General features: G+C 34.3%; 1 protein-coding gene across 2 annotated transcripts; it reads left to right on the forward strand.

The window, feature by feature from the left end:
- Positions 1 to 4721: 4721 nt before the first annotated feature.
- On the forward strand, positions 4722 to 14533 carry LOC128990538 (uncharacterized). 2 transcript variants are annotated; one of them, XM_054412944.1, is made up of 3 exons: positions 4722 to 4840; positions 13389 to 13929; positions 13972 to 14533. In XM_054412944.1, exons 1-3 carry the CDS (start codon positions 4823 to 4825, stop codon positions 14187 to 14189), a joined length of 777 nt encoding a protein of 258 aa, XP_054268919.1. In that variant the 5' UTR covers positions 4722 to 4822; the 3' UTR covers positions 14190 to 14533. The 2 variants fall into 2 exon arrangements, with proteins under 2 accessions (XP_054268919.1, XP_054268918.1); XM_054412943.1 differs by having other exon boundaries at positions 13389 to 14533.
- The last annotated feature ends 8373 nt before the right edge of the window (positions 14534 to 22906 follow it).

Genomic DNA, 22906 nt, shown 5'->3' on the forward strand with positions numbered 1-22906 from the left:
GTTAGGTTAGGTTACATTCCATCTTCCGCTCGATTACCCGGCTACCTGTGGTAGCGTTGGCGCAATCCCGGTGCGTTCCAGGCTGACCTTTTTAACCCTCACATAACTGGCGTAATCCCGGTCTACCCCACAAAATTGGTGACGGCTAAGCGAAAAATATCTATTTTATTTGTTATTTAAACAGTGGTGAGTCTTTAGGGAAACCATTAGTAAACAGAAACTAATAAAGTAGTCATAGTAGAACTCCCTAACTGTTAAATAAACATGTCATTCACTCACAAAACCTTTATGTTCCAAACACGAAAGCAGGAAATTTGATTTCCTGATTGAAACAGATCAATTTGCACCATAATTAGATGATAATGACGCCACCGTTGTGGTCATGTTTGTCTTGTGGAGGTGGAGGAGGCGACGGAAGTATAAGAGCAAGGTCGACCTCCGCCACCAGGAAACTGTGGATCTGCATAGTCCTTAGAAACTGGATCTGCTGATGCTGAGATGTGCTGAACACACAACCTCCTGTGCCTTCTGTCTAGAGAATGTCTTATGTAACTGCTACTGTAGAATGTTCATCTAGTATGTAGCTCAGTGTTTCGTCGTGCATTAATTGCGCCAAAGAGTTCCTTAATTGGGCCAAGCCCTCAAAGGGCCCCAAAAAGTCCCTTTAATGTAGGGGTGAGTTGCCGGCAGAAGGAATGTCCTGGATTTCCTATCATCCTAATCTAACCTAACCTATCCTAACCTAACTCAACTTACCAAACCTATCCTATCCTAACCTAACTTTACTTACCTAACCTATCCTAACCTAACCTACTCAATTATACATTCAGAGGGCCGCCACTTGGTTAAGGAACGTATCGGGTGGCTCCCTAGAGTAGTTGGCGCAATTCAGGATTACCCTAACAACCTGACTCAGGCCAGTTGGCGCAATTAATACTTGCCCAAGGTCACCGGTCTCCAGTCCCATCCCAAAAAAGTAGGTGGTTTTTTAACATTTCTAAACTAGACAGCCCTTGCTCATTGAACAATATTATCATAATGACATCGGCTCATTCGGCTTATTGAAGTCAGTAAGAAAGCATCATAGATCGTCCACGCAATTCTACACTTTGCATTCATGTTAAGATTAGAATAGTTTTTGGATACATTGCTGCCTCAAAAGTAGAGTACGATACAACAATTTGGATGTTTTTCTGTATTGAATTTATTAATCAATACTCCTATGTATATTTATAACCCGTATAGGCTCAGTCTAAAACAGTTTATAGACATGTTTATTCTCCGGTGTTTGTAGAGAACGTTTTGCTTTTTACTATTTAATTTATTTGTTATTTTATCATTTATTTTAAAGCGTTTTATGGTAGCATTGATCCATCTATCTGTAGATTGATGTGTTGTGTTCGCACATTGTTACCAAGTTTTAAATACCTATTCTGTTACATCGACCGCACATTAATTTAAAAATAACATTAATATTGACAATAACAATGCGAATTTGTTGGTAAACATGAGGTTCGGGTGTTGGCTGTTGAATATCTGCATCATTGTATCTCTTTCTCCTGGGTTTGCCTGAAAATAACAATAATACCTTCTACATATCTAACATAAAGCTGATATAACATCATGACTGAGTTTAAGCTTTTTTAACATTCCTTTTTTGCGATGTTGTAAAAATACTTCTGATAAAATTGTCGAAAGTGGGCTTCCCATTGCCAAACCATCTGTTTGCTTATAAAACTTCATAAAAAGGACAAACTGTGTTAAAATAGTGACGAAGGGAAGACGTGGTTTTGCATCTGAATTCGCAGCCCGTTGACGTCATTGCTCTTCATTTTCTAATCGCCAATCTTGAAGATATCAAGGACGATGGCTCTATAAAGTCGGCTCGGTGACCTTGACAAGGTCGTTCGTGGGCCGCGGCTGATACTGAGGAAGTGCAACAATCTCTATATAAATATTGATTATGCCTTAAAAAATCAGTTTTGTGATAAACTAGCTCAAGCCCTAATACTTCAAGCGAAAACGTCAGTGTCATAACACTTTAAATGAAGATTTTTGTCTGTGTACACAAATTATAAAATTATCAAATTAGCCTACTAATATTGTTTATGACTGTAAATACTCCTAATACAATTTTAGTCAACAACAGGGTTTTGACTGAATACAATAGTTGAATAATTTCGATATGTTGAACAAAGATAGAAATATTGAAAATTCAAAGAAAATGTAATTTTGTGAAAATATGTGTTTCAGACTAATTTAAATTTCATAAATAATAGTCTGAATTAACCATAAAAAACAAAAACAAACAAGAACAATCATACAATATTTATTATTACCAAATTACTGGTTCAATTATGGTAAGGATTGAATTCATGCTCAGATCTTTAGCATGTCAAAACCATTTGTTTTACAATCACATAATGTCCGTATACAGGTGTCCGAGAACTCTCCGGAACCCTTTTGTAAATTTATTTCTTATATCAAAACAATGCAAAAACATCAAATAAACATGGGCCTAAAATGTCTGGTTTTCTGTCTATGTGTGATTTTCAAAAATGAATCCATAACTCTCCAATTCCTTAAGCAATTTACTTGAAACTTGGTACGTAAGTAGTAAACAGTATGTTAAGAAATTTCAAATCTTCTATCTTAAATACCTTAAAAATAAGTGTATACAAAAAATATCAGGGATAAGCATTTTTAGAAATTTAATGACTAATCCAACGGTACATAGGTTGTAAAGAATGGTTAATAAACAACCAAGATATAAAAAAATGAATAAATGAATAAAATATTTTTTTTGTATGGTACAGTCCGCCGCGCCATATCTCACCAACGCACCGTGGCGTGGTGCAACAATGGGCAAAGATTTAAACATCACAACATATGATAACCGTTCATATACACGGTCCCACCTAAGTAAACGAAAACAGTTTCCTAAATGGGTAGTAAATATGACTTCTTCATGGAAATATTTGGGTTATTGGAAAAATCCAATCAGGCAAATTGAAATTCTTTAGTCTGTGGTTTTTTGTGGTGCGATTATTTAACAATCCTACGACTTGCATATTTTTTAAATTTTTATCTTAAACCTAATTTATTCCTAAATATTTTATAATATTCATTGATGTGGAGGAATACGCCTACAATCACTCATTAAATGGCATATTCATTCAGATGTACTTTAAATTATTAGCACATGAGTAGTATGATAACATTGCCAATTTAAAAACAAAATGATTTCATCCCATATTAAAAACAGTTTGGGGGAATTATAAGATGGAATGTTTAGAAACAAAAACATACAAATACTTCTCTTAAAGTAAGTGCAATTAGAAACCATCTACACCATTTTAAAACTAACGCCTAAGCATTGCTTTGGTATTGTAATTTTTTTTTAATCCTTTCGATTACCTTAATTCACCATAATTTGGAAAAGTGGTCGTTGGATAAAGTGCAAGACAAAAAACATACTCTAATATAAAAACAAGGATCTAATAATTCAATTGTGTCATGATGTATATACGGTGTTAATTAAGTAAATACGGTAAATATTCCTCGATGGAGTATTAAGATCAATGTATTTTTTAATTTAATTTAATTGCCGTAACTTAGTTGTTATAACAGTAAAAGTTTAAAACCCATAAGGCTAATTACTTTAAAGACAATTTTCAAAATTTTAAATCTTTTATAATCAAAGTGCATTAAAAGAATTACATCTTTTGCTATATATATATATATATATGTTTCAATACAACCTGATGTTATCACCACTTAACATGCTACTTATACTTCATCAAAGAATCTTTGGATTGTGTACAAAAACAGAGCTACACAAAGACTTATAAACTTTACAAATCCAATTTTTCATTCAATTGTGCTTCTTTGAATCTATCCCACACACTGACTAACCAACGCACGTAAACCTTCTAATTTCTTCTTTAAAGCACCTGAGGACTACTCTAGTAAGATTGCTATAGGTTTTTAGCTAATTTCCCATAAAGGAAATAAGCTATTACCGTAGGTCTCATGGTAAGACCTAGACCCGAGACCGCTTTGCTTTTTCATTTTGAGGTCCCCATAGGCCAAAAACACCCTCTGTTCAAATAATTATATATATTTATTTATATGAGTCCGTTAGCGCGATAGCTCGAGCAAAATGATCCGATTTTGATAAAATTTGGTACAAACATGTAAACCTACGTTTATTCAAACGAGTTCGCGAACCAGAATGATTGGACTATGGGACAGGGGTTTTGGGGGGTTTTATAGGGCAAAAATTGGTTTTCTCATTTTTTTTACCCTAAAAACACAAAATTTCACTATTTCCTTTCAAACCAATCTGTAGAGCTTAAAAAAGAAATAATATTGTACATTGGAGCGTTGTTGTATGCCTTACGGTTAAGGAGATGGTAAAAAAAAATTAAATTAAAATTCCCACGTTATTCTCATGGAGAATAAATCAACTGTTGTAGTTTACTTGTTAATGGATCTATTTAATGAAGTTTGCCATTATATTTATTTCATACTAAGCTATCAACATTTCAATAAAAAACACACCTCAATACATTCCCTTTTGCAGCAAACCTACTCATTAAAATTAATGTTATTTAAATAGGAAATAAATCTGGCTTTTTTTAAGGGAATATTATATTATAAATCCAGCCAGGTAAATGGAAATTCGCTTAGTCTGCAGGTGGCTGTGGCGGGGGTATAACTTATATCTTATCACTGATATAAAGAGTGATAAGGCCTGTTATCAGATGGTGGAGGGGGGAGGCTATATAAGCTAGCCTCTCTCTGTTTCTCCACACACATCATGACCGCAACACGACTGGTGAGTACCTCCTCTTAGACATCAACTGTTTGTTTACAAAATAAACTACGCTCATAAAAAAATATAATAACAATATCATTTATAATGTTTTAAAGATGTCCAAAAGATGTTAGTTTTTGTTCAATAATTATTGTATTTACATTCACGTTTAATAACGATAAGTTTGATATATTTTTTCCTGGACAGCAGTTTAGCTTATGCGATTATTTTTTGGATTTATTAAATACATTTTAATTATAACTACATGTTTGTCTTTTATTTTTAGAAGTAATGACTTTTATTTATATTTTACTTTTGTTTATCTAATAGTATAAATATGATTTTTTTTATTAGTCTCGTTAATATAGAATATAACACCACATTTGGTTTTAAATAATTTATGGTAAGTTAAAACAACTAAAATTTTTTATTTCTATTAGGACATTAATAACTTTTGTTTTGGTTCCTAAAAATAAAAACAATGTCAAATTTACATTAAATACTTTTTAGAGTTCATTTTTTAATTTATTAATTTTTAAGTTTTTTAATCTAATCTAAAAACTATGATGTCTTTATGGGATTCTTCTGTATGTATTTAAATGCAGTTTAATCTCACTTCATGTGAACCGCACGTTAAAGTCTCTTCTGAAAGTTTTATTACTTTCTTAAGTAATAATAATAAAAGTAATATTCGATCGCCTTTACTTTAATCAAAAATCTAGCCTAAAGAATTGAACTATGTAAACTTAAAATAACTTTAAGGTGATGTAAATAACTTTATTCTATTATTATTTTGTACAGTATAGGTTTTTGCTTTACGAATGTTAGTTAATTGTACAATACGCAATAACATTCAAGTTTTTTTTTTTTTTAAAGTTCAATATTAATTTAAACTATTTACCTCATATTATTTTGCCAAATATAATCCTCATTTTTTTAATGCTAATAATTTGTCCTTTAAACAGTCAGTTTAGCAAAAAATTACAGAAAAGACAAATTCAAAAAACTTAAAATTTGTACTCCATTTTGTTCACTTTTGAAGTTTTATTTACAATGTAGTCTGCAACCGTGTAAACTCGATTGTAAAAGTAAAAGTCTGTAATCCAGCTGGAGGTCACGAATTGTGTATATTTATAGCATACACAATGCGATGCTCACTGGTGTGGATTAACGTCCGCACTAGTGAGTACGACAACTATCCGGAGTACTATCCTGATAATTAGACCAATGCGTTAATAACAAGGAAAATGTGGTTTAAATTCCACTATGAACTGTAGATCCCTTAGTTACCATTGACCGTATGGTCTATTAATTAACGCTGTGTCCAGGAAACATGTCGGCCTTTTTTTGTCTATGGCCTAAGTCACTAACAAGACTACAAGATCGCACCACTCATCCTTCACTGTTTCTTCACTCATATTTGGGTTAAAATATGCACATAGTGGTGTCCCCATTTTAAATATTTGATATAATTAACTAAAAGTAGTTATAATTGATATAAAGATTGTATTGTAAACTATACATTATGCAACTTTCCGACCCACCATGGGATACTGGAGCTAGACGCAGGTATTATTTGGTAATTTGGACACAATACCGTCAGTTGCGTGTGAGTAATTATAGATCATGTTCCTACTTTCCATCTCGTTCTTACCCAACCCTCTCTCTCCTTACTCTCCTTAGCTCCTTAGTTATCATTATGATCAGGTGAGCTATAATCGGTTATGCATCACGTAAGCTATTGGATAAACAGCAAGAGGTAGTTACGTTATGTAAAGTTGGCATCAAACTGCCAATCTGCACGGATTGAAAAGAAAGTTTAACACTTTTTGACGATAGCATTATTTTCTTTTTTTGTGATAACTAAATCGTTCAAATCGTATCTTCCAGCGAAAACGGATTAGTTCAATACTTGTGTCACGGAGCTTTAATAGACATTATATCCAAAGAGTGAAAAATCGCCTGCAGTCGAGGAGATCATTATCGCTTGGTAAAATTCATTAGTTTGCTATTCCTTTGTCTAACGGCTTTCTTCTGTGATTAAAGAGTGTTCCACCCGCCGGCTGGTTACCACGTAAAAATGGTCCTACAAAAAAAACCTCGTGGCATTATTAAAGTGTTTATTGAGTTGAAATAAACTGTCAAATATTCACCAAGACCCTAACCTTGCACTGGCTGAACTGAAACTTCGTAATTGTGTCTTTAATTACACAAATATCCGTAAATTAGTCTTTTTCTAAAGTTATTTTACCTTCTAAATAATAGTTAAACATTAATAAATCCCCATCCATTGCAAGCTCTGATATGTTAAGAGCTAAAACAACGCACAATCATTGAAAACAAATTAGTGTTATAGTTGTGGACAGGGTAACTCCGGACCAGGAAAAGGAGACCTACCTGCCTCGGCTATTGTAGAGTCGCCCGACCAACCGACCCTAATTAATGTCGCTTGGCTGCGCTCAACGAAAACAACAACTAGATACCCAATACCATAAACTTAAGTTAATTTATTTACAAAAAATATTAATATTGATTATCATATAATGTTTTGTTGTAAAATGTCGATCTTTTTGATAGTAAATTTGATGTAAATCGGCCAATTTTGACCATTTGTGCCGCCAAACTAGTTTTTTTTTCTGTTCATATTTCGTTATTATTTTGTTATAATGCAGAAAAAAACGACACAAGTAAAAGATCAACTTTTTACAGGAGAGAGTTTTAAGTTTTTATAATTTATAAAAGTGCATAAGTGTCCATAATAGCTCATACAAAGTTCTCGTATATAAATAGATTAAATTGATTTTTTGTACTTTTTTTGTTTATACCAAAGGAGTGACTTGCTGTGAATAAAATGTCAATAAATGTTTCACACTGTGCTCTATCTATGTTTTAATTTATGTCGTGTTGATTTTTGTCGTAATCATTTTAGAATCACGTTTTCCATGTTGCTTAATTGTATATTATATTTCACATGCAGTATGCCTATTTAGAATTAGTAAAATTTTAGCTACAACTTTCACACTGTGTTCTATGTTTTAATTTATGCCGTGTTGAATTTTTTTCGTACTTTGTGCCTTTGCATTTTTATAAATTTAGAATCAGTAGAAATATTGTACAGTTAATCAAGTTACTGATTAAAATTATGTTTTCAAATTTGTATTCAAACGATCTATTTATTTTGGTTATGATATAATAAAATGTTAATACATTCATACATACGCATTTTGTTATTCCTCCATTAGCTCACGCTTTGATGTAAATTATATTCAATTTTCATTGTTTGTTAAAAATTAGTTTTTAATAGTCAAAATTGGCCGATTTACATCAAATTTAGTATCAAAATGATCGACTTTTAAAACAAAACATTATATGATAATCAATATTAATAATTTTTGTAAATAAATTAACTTAAGTTTATGGTATTGGGTATCTAGTTGTTGTTTTCGTTGAGCGCAGCCAAGCGACATTAATTAGGGTCGGTTGGTCGGGCGACTCTACAATAGCCGAGGCAGGTAGGTCGGTGTCCGGGCAAATGCGGACACGGAATATTGGGGACACATCATTAAAGAGGGCATAAGCGGACACTAGAGATTACTGCTACCTGACAAGGGGTTGACAGGTCTCTGCAAATATTTCAAGGGCGGAACATTGCGGACACATGTACATTGTATCTACGACGGGGAAAAAGGTGCGAGGGAGGGAGGATTTTCTAAGCGTTACGTTTGATGTTTTAAAAGAAATTGCTCCAAGGATTTCAAAAACTGGAACTAATAGCATTCAACAAATGCTGTTATTGATTATGAATATTTTGTAGAGAGTTGATAGTTATATATTCATTAGAGATCGCTTGCCAGATTGATAATATTTGTTAATTAAATAAAGAATAAAGACGGGGCATCACTAAGAGGTTTCTTAACTTTATTAGCAAACAGTTGTTATCTGGACTAAATCATTGTGTGGGAAGTTCGTTAAACCAGTGTAGTGTGGCGTAACAGTTTTTTACCGTGCACTTAGTCAGCTGATGAAATAAACAGCAAAATGCAACGGTCAATTTTATTTTCTTAAATGTAAAAATATTGTAAATTATGTAATATCCTAATTAAATTGTTTCATAAGTTTAAAATGTACTTATTTTTCTCTGTAGTATGATGTCAGGTATCGTACGTTACCGTACTCGCCCTGTATGCTTCACTGTTCTCACACGAAAATCCGTGAACTGTCGTGCCTTCACGGTAAAACACCACTAAACCAGGCTAATAGTGTAATATACTATTCCTGTAGGCCTGTCAAAACTGTGCGACGTGCCTATCGGCTTGGCAATCAATTGACAAAGGTAACCCGAAGTCAAATATGGGCCTATACACTATGATATATGGTATAAGATTAACTTTTATAACATTAAGCCTTGTATAATTTTTATGTTGCCCAGCTTCAAAAAGGCGTTATATTTATCCAAAATTTTGCATTGTAATTTGATGCGTGTTTGTTGATAAAGTTTGTAATGAATGATTAATTGACAAATGATTATGGACGACACTCTATCCACTTGTTCTAACTAATAATATCCTATAGAACTCGAAAACAGAATAATGTTCAACTTATATTCCAGCTTTCAATAAGTAATTAAAATACAAACAAAAGGTATTTTTATAAAGAATACATTAAACTTAAGTGATATGTATAATTTCAAATATATTGGGGGTCGATGTATATACACATTAAAATGGTAGGGATATTAGTTTACATTTGTAAACTTACGTAAAACTAAAACTAAACATATCATATGTACTTCTGGACAATATTATCATTACGTTTGTTACAAAAATAAGTTTCAAGTAAATTGATAAAGTTTACTGGTATTTTTCTGTTTGGAATTTTGCAAACGTACAATCCACGGGACACAAATGCCAGAGTAGGGGTGTTACTGGTATTTTTCTGTGAGGAATTTTGCAAACGTACAATACAATACACAGGGCGAGTTTACCAGGGTTGGTATATCCAATAGCACAGATGGAAATTCACTAAAAATATGTTTCATTGCAAGACCTAGACCCGGAACTGATACAGATTTGATTTCTTTTAAGATCTCTGCAGAGGCCAAAAACAGTTCGTTCAAATATGTAAGTGCAATATAAAGATATTTATAATTGCGTCCATTAGCACTATAACTCAAGAAAAAAATAATACGATTTTGGCAACATTTTACTTAAACGTGTAAATCTAAGTCTTTTCAAAGGAGATCGCGAACCAGCATGGCCGGACTAATAAAGTAAAAGAATTAATTGTCAAAACTCTACAAAATATTCATAATCAATAACAGCATTTGTTGAATGCTTTTTGTTCCAGTTGTTGAAATCCTTGGAGCAATTTTTTAAAACATTGTAAGCACAAACGTAACGCTTATAAAATCCTCCCTCTCAAGCACCTTTTTCCCCGTCGTAGATACATGTGTCCGCAATGTTCCGCCCTTGAAATATTTGCAGAGACCTGTCAACCCCTTGTCAGGTAGCAGTAATCTCTAGTGTCCGCTTATGCCCTCTTTAATGATGTGTCCCCAATATTCCGTGTCCGCAATTGCCCGGCATTCGGTAGGTCTCCTTCCTGGTCCGGAGTTACCCTGTCCACAACGTTGAGAGCTGGTCCCGTAGAGGCATGTTTAGGAACATTAGCATTTTTAGCCGCCATCTTTTAACCGTAATATTTAACTGTGCCCAAATGTTTTGGTTATAGACTTTTGGTGGTCGACAGTACATATCTCAATGTAACATACAAAATTGTCGAATACCTATATCTAACAGCTATTCATTTAAAATTGTAAAACAAGACTGATTTTTGATATTATACCTTAAATAGTAGTGTTATATGACAGAAAATACAAGTACACGAAAGGACACATTAGCCAAAATAATTTTTTCACCCATATTTATTTTCTGAGTTCCTGTCAAGGTCGAAAAGTTAAATAAAATATTTTTATCCAAAAAAAATCAGATCAGATTATGAACAAGTTTTTGGTACTCAACAACTGATTCTCTAAAAAAAAACTTAATCGTATAATCTTGTAATTGGTAGACTTCCGTATCTGTTGACACAAACAACCGAATGAAAATATCGATCGATTCATCGATTATTCGACATATCGTTTGGCTAGTTTGGTAAGGTTAACCTAATTTAACTAACCAAACGATATATCGAATGAAACAATCGAACAACCAATATTTTCATTCGGTTGTTTGTGCCAACAGATACGGAAGTCCACCCCTTGTAATATTAACTTGGCATGAATCTTAATGGTTTTCATCGGTTTTTGATGAGGTAAGAGCAAGTTGGATTATTTAGGGAGATGCTAAGAATAATATCAGTTTAAATTACATCACTCCCTTTCCCAATAATCCATACCCTCGTGAAGTGCTTTGTATCTTTTTCACGGTGAAAACAGCAGCACTACTTATTCGAACCGCAAACTATAATCTACTGTCTTGCACTAGTATATAATCAACGTACAGGTGGTGTATGGGCGTGTCCACACTGACACACACACACTCACAGACAATAACACAATCGCTCATTGTAACCAAACCACATAATGTGTAGTAAACCTACATGATCACTGGACAATACCCGTACACACGCAAGCTTACTCAACTGTGTATGACTTCATTTCCGTTGTGAAAGAAACTATGTGAATTAGTTATTAGTTTCGCAGTTCAGCTACATAAGTAGTTTTTTGTACCGGTCCATGAATGATGCGCTGCAAGACGATGTAGAGTAAAATATTAATTTTGAAACAAGAGAAAAACACATATAAGTATGATCAATCAAAATACTTTAATCTTCTCAATACACGGTGGTTTATGAAATTACTCACACCTCAATATAATGGAAATCAACATAGGCTAGGTTATTGTTTAAGAGAATTTGGACCAAAATAGTTGAACTAAAAGAGATTAATATTGGTACTAGTTTGCACAGTTATCGATAAATCACAATACTAATTTTCAAAAGTATTACAACTGAAATTACGTGTTCAAACTTTATTATCACCAGGGATAATTAAAAAATTAACTTCTAATAATTTCAAAGAACAAACCATCAATAAGTTCCATAGAAGAATTAAAAAGAGCGCGTTAAGAAGCTATCACACTCTAGGGATGGAATAGGTACCACTAACTCCAACAAGCCACTTTTTCCCAGGTATATTTTCTTCCTCTCTTCAAATTCCTCCGAGCGTCATTATATAAAAACATAGCGGTGACACAAGACTGTAGACGGTCAGCAGAATGATAATGACTGCTGTGCAGCTAGCAGACGACCTTGGCGCAGCATTCCAGAGCACTGCGGTGCCCCAGTCGTGGTGGCTGCCCCTGAGGAATGGTCGTGGTGGGGTAGCTGCCCTGGGGCATGGCATGCTGAGGTGTCCGAGGAGGTTACAGGCATGGACAGCGACGAGGTCAAGATCACTCCATCTTGCTCGGAATGCCTTTATTGTCTGCGGTACTTTGCTGCATAGTTGTGTGATCGTTTTGTGTTTAATAGAACCTAAACGAGTCTTTGTTTTTATATTGATCTTTGATGGAGGATACGTGCTAACGTTAAGAATTCTCTTTATGACTTTTATTTTCGATGACTTTAAATTCCTCAAAATTATTTAGTCTTTCGTTTAATGCTAACACCCAAAATTGTGGTGGGTGTAAAATATGCTAATATGTATTGTTTGTTTTCAAAAGTAATGTTTCAGGAAATACAACGGAAAATTACGAAACTGCGGTTGCAAATATTTACAAAACTCAAATGTTGTTGTCGCTTAGGGGCTTATTAATTGGCTTACTAAATTAACTACTCAAGAACAATTAATGATGTATGAATGGCTACTTAAACAATTAGAAAACAAACAAATTTATTCCTGGCGGTAACTAATTGAATATTCTTCATCTCTACTGTACATAATATTTTGTTATAAATTTATACTTTTGTAGGTTCGATTATGAATATACACTCTGCATTTTCCAACCATTTATAGCTATGTAGTAGGAAAAGAATCTTATTAATTTGTAGAGAATCAGTGTTTAAGTTTAACGTTCTGAATGAAATTATAGGCAAGTCGTTTTAAACTGCGCCCCAAATAATTAACTAATTGAAGTATTTTACAATATGTAAACTTTACTGGAGGGCACATCTCATCTATCTTGCATGCATGTCCAAATGGACCAGCCGCAGCCAATGTGTATTAAAAAAAAAGGTTGAACAAACCTCTTAGAGAGTGTACTACTGCAAATGTTGACTTTTATCCTATTTAAAACATTCTTGGTTGATGTGATAGTACAAACTAACTGTTGAGGTTTTGATTAAGCTACTCCCTATGCAGCAAGACATAAATCAGTTTTTCCTGGCTGATTCTGTATAAATAGGTGATGGACGTCATCAATCTCTATCTGCTGCACGGTAATTATACTGTTTAATTTTTATTCTAGAACTGGCTGCAGCTGTAACACTGGGAAGTCTTAACAATGGAATTCTTCTTCTCAACAGTCAAAGCTTCAGAACAATTAATTTACAAACGTATTGTTTGCAGGTTTTGGCAGCTTGTTGCCTGGCGGCGGCATGGGCCCAGTCCCAGCAGCAGTACACCACTCCAATCCCCATCTTGAAGCAGATCAACCGACAGAACGAGGACGGCAGCTACAGCTACGGGTACGAGGGCGCTGACGGGAGCTACAAGATAGAGACAAAACATGCGACTGGGGAAGTCTACGGCAAATACGGGTACGTCGACGACACGGGCAGCCTACGGGAGATTGAGTACGGAGCGAGCAAGTTGGGCTTCCAACCAGCTGGTACTGGAGTGAACGTGGCCCCTCCGACCCTCCCTGACCCAAACAGTGCCAACTACGTGGGTCCTGAGGGGGAGGACGACGGTCAGTACAGGGAGGACCCTAGCATCTACTGGAAGGACCCTAAGTACAACCAGGGAGCTCCTAAGTCTGCGAAACCCACCTACTCTCAGACCTCTTACACAAACCCTGCTTACTCGCAGAATTCTTACTCTCAGCCTGCTTACTCACAACAACAACCTACCTATACTCGGCAACAACCTACTTACACGCAACAACAACCTACTTACACGCAACAACAACCTACTTACACTCAACAACAACCTACTTACACGCAACAACAACCTACTTACACGCAACAACAACCTACTTACTCTCAACAACCTTCATACAGCCAGTTCTCCGCCCCGACTCCTCGCCCCAACACTTGGCAGAGGTCCTGGAACCCTCCTGCTGCCCCTGTAGACCAGAACATCTTCCTAGGGCACCCCGCATCTAACATCGACCTCTACACTGGCTCCTACTCTGTCAATTACAAATAAGTACCAACGGATCTTCCATTGTATAAAGCTTTACAGTGTAAATAAACTAGCGTATTTATATTAGTCATGTACAAACACTAGTTAAGCTAGCTTCTATAGACTGAGGGGTTCTTACACTTCGTTCAACAAACGTTATAATCTTAAATAACCAATTATAGTTCTCATGATTTTTATCAAAATTTAAAACTTTTAGACATTCTTTTTTTTAGTATAGATTTTCCTTTCTGTATTTCATATGTGTTTCACAACAACAAATGGTGCTAGTCCTCTGAGGTACTGATTTTTGTGTGTTTTACAGACCATCATTTTTGTTTTGGAATAAAGATTTTGTTTTGATGGTGGTAGCTGGTGTTATGATTACCAACCTGAATTTATTTATCTGTCCTGTATAAAATATGTATTATTGATGTTGCCGATGTTGGGCTACGAACCTAGTACTTAATTTGGAATTTTATCTTATAAAAACAAACTTTAAACAAAGTTTAATTTTACAAGTTTGATAAGAATAGTCAAATTGAAAGCTATATGGAGTCAATTCTCATTTAAAACTCAATTGACCAGGATTTTTTTGTAAAAATGCACAACAAGATATTGAGAAATTCGTATTATTACAACATTGTGTGAAAACAAGCAAAATATTCTGTAATGCTAGTCAGACACGCAACTGAACTAGACTACTCAAGTCATATTGTGTAAACAGTTTGCATATTCAAATATTGAGCCACATTCCGTAGACACCGTGGCTCGCTTGGGCAAAATGGGAAAATCTGGAGGAAAAGAACCACAGATATGATTTTAACTCCAAATGAAGTAATCCCTCCACTAAAATGAATTTAAACAATTAGAACGTTCTTTGTCGAAATTAATATACCAGTGAAGATGTGTTAATTTGTAGGGCCATTATTGATATTCAAAGTGTACAACTGTACACACTGACAAATTCCTCGGTATCTGAAATTGAAGGATAAACATTTGTGAAAATGAATCTGAATTAATCAATAAGACATTTTAGATTCACCTTGTATCAAACTTGTAACCATTGTCAGTAATGTAAGTAGTTCAGACCACTTACAATACTATATTACTATAATCCATTACGTAATAATATAATGTGGCTAATTGGCTAATAATCTTTCAAACATTGATATTTAAAAACAGATTATTGACGGTTCCAAATCTCTAGCAATTTAACTTAGGAATAGATAACAATTAAACTACTAGTAGCGTCTTGGACTTCCCTACTTCGAATACACGCCAAACACTTGGATTGTACCGATTTTCATCAAACATTTTGAGATTACCTTAACAAAATACCTCTGGAGTAGACGCAAACATTACCACTCTTATTGTCTCGAATCATGCATCCCTTTCATAAAACAAGAAACAAACTAATTAAGTAGAAGTAATTAAGTTTACAACAACAAAATTTCAAATGCCATAGGATGAAAACAAGGAGCTAAAGAAATCACATAAGCCATTACAGTGAACATTACTAAAAGTATTTATGAAATTAAGTATAAAAAGTTCCGAAAAAGCACCCCTATAAAATAGGAAACTAGAAAGTAATGAGCCTATAAAATAGAACAAAAGTTAATACAGTAAGCCAATATCAAAAAAGGACAAGAAATATACTATAATTATATGACTATCCAGATCAGGAATTGCTGGACATTCCAGAAGTATGTGAGCCTCAGGATATCAACGACCTTACGTGTACAAGGATAACAGCTTCAGTTTGTTCTAAAGTGTCAAATGACTAATCGACCAAGAAACCACTACCTGGAATATTATAACGGAAGTTATACTTCACAAACTTTGGGTTCGTATTTTAAGTTCAGGTTCAGGTTGGTAACATGATCTTTGTAGCTGTTTTCATGGCTAAAATCAGATTTTTATTCAACCAGAATCCAACCTCTAAACTGACTCTCTTCGACCATTGGTCAAATATCACAGCTGGGTTCAGTTCAGATCAATTATTAAACAGCTGTTTTTCAAGATCGAACAGGTGACCTGCTGATTACAATGCGTGCACTCTAACCACTCTAGCTTGGTACATTCAACTACTGTAAATGTTATTGAGCGGGACTTCAGTCCTGGTGGTCTCGATTCAAATCCCGCTGAATACTAGTTCTTTTAGTAATGTTAGTAACCAGGTAAAACAGAGTCTACGTCCAGTTGTAGGTAAACCTGTCTAAAGAAAATACGTTTACGAGGTGAAAAATTTATCTACATTGGAAAAATCTCTTCATTAAATTCCATGCTATAAATAAATTGAGTACCACCATTCAAGTTCATCCCTAAAAATAATTGTTTCCAATATATATGTTTTCAGATAATATTATATTCTATATATTAATAGGAAAGCGTTTTACTTTAAAACCTTTTTTTCTCAGCTCATGTGCATCGCAGGGAAGATATACGCATACTGTTGAAATAGTTATTTGTGCAACTAGTGAGAAAAGTGAGCAATTGACTCACTCGAGAGAAATCCTTACTCACGAGCCGTAGGCGAGTGAGGAATGGTTTCTCGAGTGAGGCAATTGTACTTTGAACTCGAGTTGCACATTATACTTTTCCTACAGTTACCATAAAACAAATAAATTTGTGAAGAAACATAACCTATTTTTACACAGAAGTGAACTTTTAATTAACATTTAATGTGAAGTGACAAATACAACAGTACAACAGCTGACCAGCTGATTTACAGCCAGTGCTGCCAACGTATTTCGCGCGCATACGACGTTGCCTGCATGTTACGCGCTCACTATTTCGTGCCTTCACGTTGCAAATCTGGAGTGAGACAAAGTAATTAGAGTGAGACAATGTTAACATTGTCTCACTGATGAGCGAATTGGCCACTTTGCTTTCTCAAATCAGTGAGAGAACATGTACATTGTTAGGTAACTGTAGGAAAATATATTTTCATGTAGATGTGCAGAATCCCTTAATAAATTAAAATAGGCTCAAAAATAAGCACAACAAATGAATTTAAAAATTTTTAAATTAACATGGGCTTTATAGGTTGCCACGCTGGTGACGAAATATAAACAGAAAATCAAAACAAATGGAAGGAAACTGCAATCACATGTTTTATTTACAGTGTGGGGTGGAAATACTGTACAAGACAAATTTTTGGTCTAGTTTTCGACCGTTGGATGAACTCTAGTTTAAATAAATTTCATTGAGCGGAGCGAAGCGAAGCTCTTATACTACACTCCTGCTTTTGTTTTACAAATACTCCTCCTGAACGGCTGAAGCGATCTGCACCAAATTTAGCACAATCGTAATAACCAACCATGGGAAGGTATAAATCTGAAATGGTACAAATTGGACCACAGGGCTTTTCCCTACTGGAATTAAAAATTTTGGAAATTTAACATGGGCCTTATGGGTTAATTGGTTGCCATAGCATTATTTGCGAGATAATAAAAAGGGAAACAAGAGTCGCAACATATGTTAGTCAACGAATCATCGAAATAGTGCATTACAAATACCGTACAGAGAAAAAGAAAAGAACGATAGGATTAAATCATTGAGCATAATTTATTACAAAATGAATAACCAATAATTAGTGTCGCCGGAATAAGGCTGATGCACCATTAACTTAAATCCAAATAGCCATTGGACCTGCAAGTAGACAATTCATTTACGTGAACCAAAGTGCCATTGAGTTTAAATACTGCAAATATACATTCCATTTAAGTAAACCCGAAGTAAGCCTACCATTGGCTTTGGATAATGCAAACAGGCATCTTATTTGTGTGAACCAAATGGACCATTGACTTTGGATACTGCAAGTAGATTTCTTATTTATGTGAAGCAGGTGTATCATTGATTTATGATACTGGAAGAAACAATTTACGTGAACCAAATGTTCTATTAAGTTTAGATACTGCAAGTACACAATTCGTTTACGTGAAACAGACGTACCACTGACTTTAGAACCTGTAAATAGACATTCCACTTAAGTGAACCAGGCGTACCATTGACTTTGGATGCTGCAAATATGCATTTTATTTATGTGAACCAAATGTATCATTGGCATTGGATACTGCAAGTAGACATTTAATATAATTATGAGAACCAGATGAAACGTAGACTATTCATTTACGTGAACCAGACTTATAATTGACTTTGAATACTGCAAATAAATAGATTATTGACATTGGATACTGCAAGTATTTAATCTCATTTACGAGAAACAGATGTATCGTTGACTTTAAAAAAGTATTGGATTAATATGCTAGCTCCTCTCAATAATGCTAGCAGACAACTGCATTGTACACCTAGTAATATTTTAGTGTAGTTTGACATGTTAACTTTAATTTTATTTCAGGTGTTATAAACCATTTATGGTAATCCCCAGTTGATACAGCATGCCTCGTACTATTGATTCGTATCTAAATCTGTTAAACTGTCAATTTTCAAATTATCTGATCAACGCATGCTAAATGCTGTTTTTGTTTTCTACTCTCCATTAAATACTAATGAAATATTAACAACAAACCATACAAAGTAGAGATTCAAACCTGACAGTAACTGAACCAAGAATATTAATAATTAATTTAGAATCATCAAAAGTACATTCAACGAAATGTATTGTTTGTCATCAAAATGTCATGGGTCATTAATTTTTATTTCGGAATTCGTGATTGAAGTTGAGGTAAATTATTTAGATATCATGAGTACTACTGTTCTAAGCCCTAAAACTCTGCTCGTGTATTTTATTATTGAGGATAAGTAGATTTAGGAACATATTTGTTGAAATACAACATACTTTAAGAAAAGGAAAATTAAAAAAATCGAGCGCGCCGTATAAACAGATTACGCAATTTGGGTGGTGCACATATTTTGCCTAACCAAACCATTACAAAGCTTTACCAATTAAAAACACTAGTAGTTTCGCTAATTGGCCAAACTAAAGTCAACTCGACTATTCGTTGATAATGGTCATTGGATTTTCTTGTTTATTTGATTGTAAATGCAAGAAAAAATAAGATGTGTATTTGTGTAATAAGTTCGAGTTTGGTATAGAAAAAACCTATTTCTTCTGCATTTGAATTGCATAGTCAAAATGATCTGTCTTATTTACCTTTATTCGCATGATTATTACACAATTACGTATAATTACGTTGTAATGCCTGCATGAAAATTTTAACTATACAAATTCTAAGGGATGATGCTTAAAGTGTACAACAAACAAATTTCATTACAAATTACTTTAACATTTTGCTTAAGATACTTACTTAAGAACTCTACAGCGTTTAATAAGTTTGTAAGGTTAATTCGTTAATGTTATTAATGGTAAGTATATAAAGTAGTATAATATGTTGGGCTTAGGCTTCAACAAAAGACAAGCTCGATACTTTTAAACGCTGTTTATAAAGACATTTTAAAACTATTCTCATAAACAAAATTGATATACAGTGATCAAAAACATCTTTTTACGATTGAATATAACAGGAAGCAGAAATATAAAAAAACATGAAAAAATAAGATGGATATTGGTCAATAACTTCGAATGGTAAATAAGTTACCTCCGGGTCACAAATAATACCTCATGCTCTAGCAATATGTTGTGTAACATTATTCTGTTATACTCCAATGTGGTTGTGGTAAACCAACGTTATGGAAGCACGAAATCAATTAATATTGTTATCTTATTGAATGATGATAACGTGTTATGATTTAATAGTGTAATGTTATTTAGTTTTGTTGTTTTACTACATCAAGACCAATAGGGTGCACCTATTTATGAATTAGTTTTAATTTACATAGAAAAAATGAACACAATACACTTTTGGAATAAAGAAATAAAATCCGTTCAACTGCACGTATGACAAACTTCAATGGAGTAATTAATTTTTACTACAATTAGCCATGTAAATATATGCCGTGCCGATGCATGTGAAATCTTTTCGTGCATGCATTCAATTTGAGCTTTCAATCATGAAAATCGGTCGGGTAGAAGAGCCAAACGAACTCGGAAAAGAACAACCAAATTTAACTCACATAGGAAATACATGGGGAGCAAATTTCATTTACGTATAATCCGAGTGGGATTGTAGATAGATATATGCCGTTGCTTGATGACAAATTTGTGTGCGCATACCTTCGATTTGAGTCCTCAATAATGAAAATTGATCGGGTAGCAGAGCCAAACGCACTCGGAAAAGAAAAACCAATTTTTAAAATATATAAGACTGTAAATACTGTAACAGTTAAGGAATTTAATAACACTAATAATTAGGATAATTGTGAATAAAACATGGATACAGCAAGACGTTAACTTATATTTGATTCATACGACCAAAGATCTATACATACTTACTTACTTACTGCCGTGGCTCTTGGTACCCAAGGTGGTACTTTGCCTCGCCAACACACTGCCTCCAGATTTTTCTATCCATTGCCTCATCTTCCCTTCTTCCCAGTCTTCTTAGGTCTTTTCTAACCTGGTCTCGCCATCTTAACTTGGGCCTTCCTGGTGGTCTTCTGCCCTCCGGATTGTTCAAAAGGACGTTTTTGACTAAGGAGTCGTCCTCTTTCCTTAGTAGATGGCCAGCCCATCTCATTCTCCTGCCTCTCACCTCGGCCACTATGTCTGGGTCCATATATAATTGCCTCAACTCTGCATTGTGTTTTATCCTCCACTCTCCATCTTCAAAGGTTGGACCATATATTTTTCTCAATATTTTGTTCTCAAATACTATCAAACGTTTTTCTGTTTTTTTACTTAACACCCAATTTTCTGAGCCGTATAAAAGAACTGGTCTTATAATGGTTTTATATATACGGAGTTTTGTTTTGTGTGATAGTATTCGAGAGCTTAATAGTTTGTGGGATGCTGATAAACTTCTGTGTGCTGCATTTATTCTTTGTTGTATTTCCATATCTTCTTCATTATTATTCATTAAAGATCTATACATATATGAATTAACCTTATACTAAAAGGAACATTTACCTAAATGTTGTAATTAAAGAAAGTAGACAATCGGAATTCCGGTCATTCCAGAGTCTACATTCCAAGTAGAGTGAGTGAAATGGAATCCATAGATGGAGACAATCAGTCGTAATAGATACAGGAAGGCTTTTTAAGAAACTTACAATGTAATTTAGACAGCAATAACAACACACTACACTGACCCAAACTGCTCTAACTAGTGGTTTCGCCATAGTTTTGGTCTAAATTGAGATCGGTTCCATCATATTGGTTTTAAGTTGTTTCTAGTTTCAGGATTGACCAACCAAAAACAGCAACAAATAACAAACCAGTAATTTTGACTGAAACATTTACATTCAAAAGCTCTGCACCAAAAACCTCTTTGGTGTCCAAGGTTTTGCGATTCTTTTTTGGAAATCTTGTTATTAAAAAAATTACTTTAAAAATTTAATTTAAGAATATTTTCAGGGATTTAAGGAAAACCTTAATAATTGGAAGCCAAAAACATTAGGCTGACTTAAATAAGAAATAGGTGTAGGTTTTTAATCGAAGTAATAGCCTACATTGGCCACATACTCAAAATACTTTATTAAACCTTACTATTGGACATAGCACAAAGACTGGGACAGCGGCGTCGTCCTGTAACCAGCTAGGAGGTCACGAATTGTGGGTATTTATAGGCATGCACCGTGGATTCGATACTCCCTGGTGTGGATTAACGTCCGCACTAGCTCAGAGTAATAAAACAAACAAAATGTGTTTTGTTTTATTACTCTGAGGCACTAGTGAGTACTACGGCTACCCGCAGAACTATCCTGATAATTAGACCAATTCGTTAATACCATGGCAAAAATGTGGTTCGGATTCCACTATAAACTGTAGGTCCCTTAAATTCCATTAGCTGTATATGCTATTAATTAACAGCTGTGTCTAAGGAATATGACGGCCATAGTCACTAACAAAACTACAAGATCGCGCCTTATCCTACAATCACATTTGGGTTAAAAGACACCCATAGTGGCGTCCCCATCCTAAATAATTGATTGATTGGCTTGTCACATTATAATTGAACAATCGTCTGTAACCATCAGTGACCATCCTTAGTAAAACAGGTGGAGTATACTGTTGTAACAGAACCGAATATTTCTCACCTTAAAAGGGTAAGTAAAGCTTCGTACCATCCTCATCTCTGGCCCAAAAGAGGCACAAGTATTTATCTAGAGACCTTTGCTGGTTGAAAAACTACAAGAATCTGGTTTACCCAGTAAAGAATCTAGACATGGGCATGGGTCTTCCAATACTGGGGCATGTTTCTGAACGGTGTGTAAAGAGTGTGTTGGTGTTGAGAAGAATTTATTTCTTGATATTAAGGACACTGTAATGCTATTTGAACACAAATGTATATTATTTTTCATCACTCTGTATTTGAAAATAGCCCATTTCCATACAACTGAGATCTTCATAAATCGTAAATTTCCATATACCAAAAACAAATAGTGATCAGCTGACTTTTCGTGACATAAACATTACTTTCGCTACATAAACATTACTTTGTCTGACTTCAACAAAGTTACAACTGAAGTTCCCGGTTAACTCAAAAGGAGCTACATAACAGGAAATTGATTTATTTAAATAAATGTTTTACTAACAGAGTTTACAACTTGCATCAACATCTAACTTAGACTAGATCAAATAGTTAAGAAATACGATTAAATCTGACAGAACCATAGAGTAGAAATATAAGATATTTTTTTTAAAGTTTAATGAAGTTGTT

Source organism: Macrosteles quadrilineatus, unplaced genomic scaffold (assembly GCF_028750875.1).
Source record: "Macrosteles quadrilineatus isolate MER2022 unplaced genomic scaffold, UCM_ALF_1.0 Scaffold_3__2_contigs__length_128488019, whole genome shotgun sequence".
NCBI classification, from domain to species: domain Eukaryota; kingdom Metazoa; phylum Arthropoda; class Insecta; order Hemiptera; family Cicadellidae; genus Macrosteles; species Macrosteles quadrilineatus.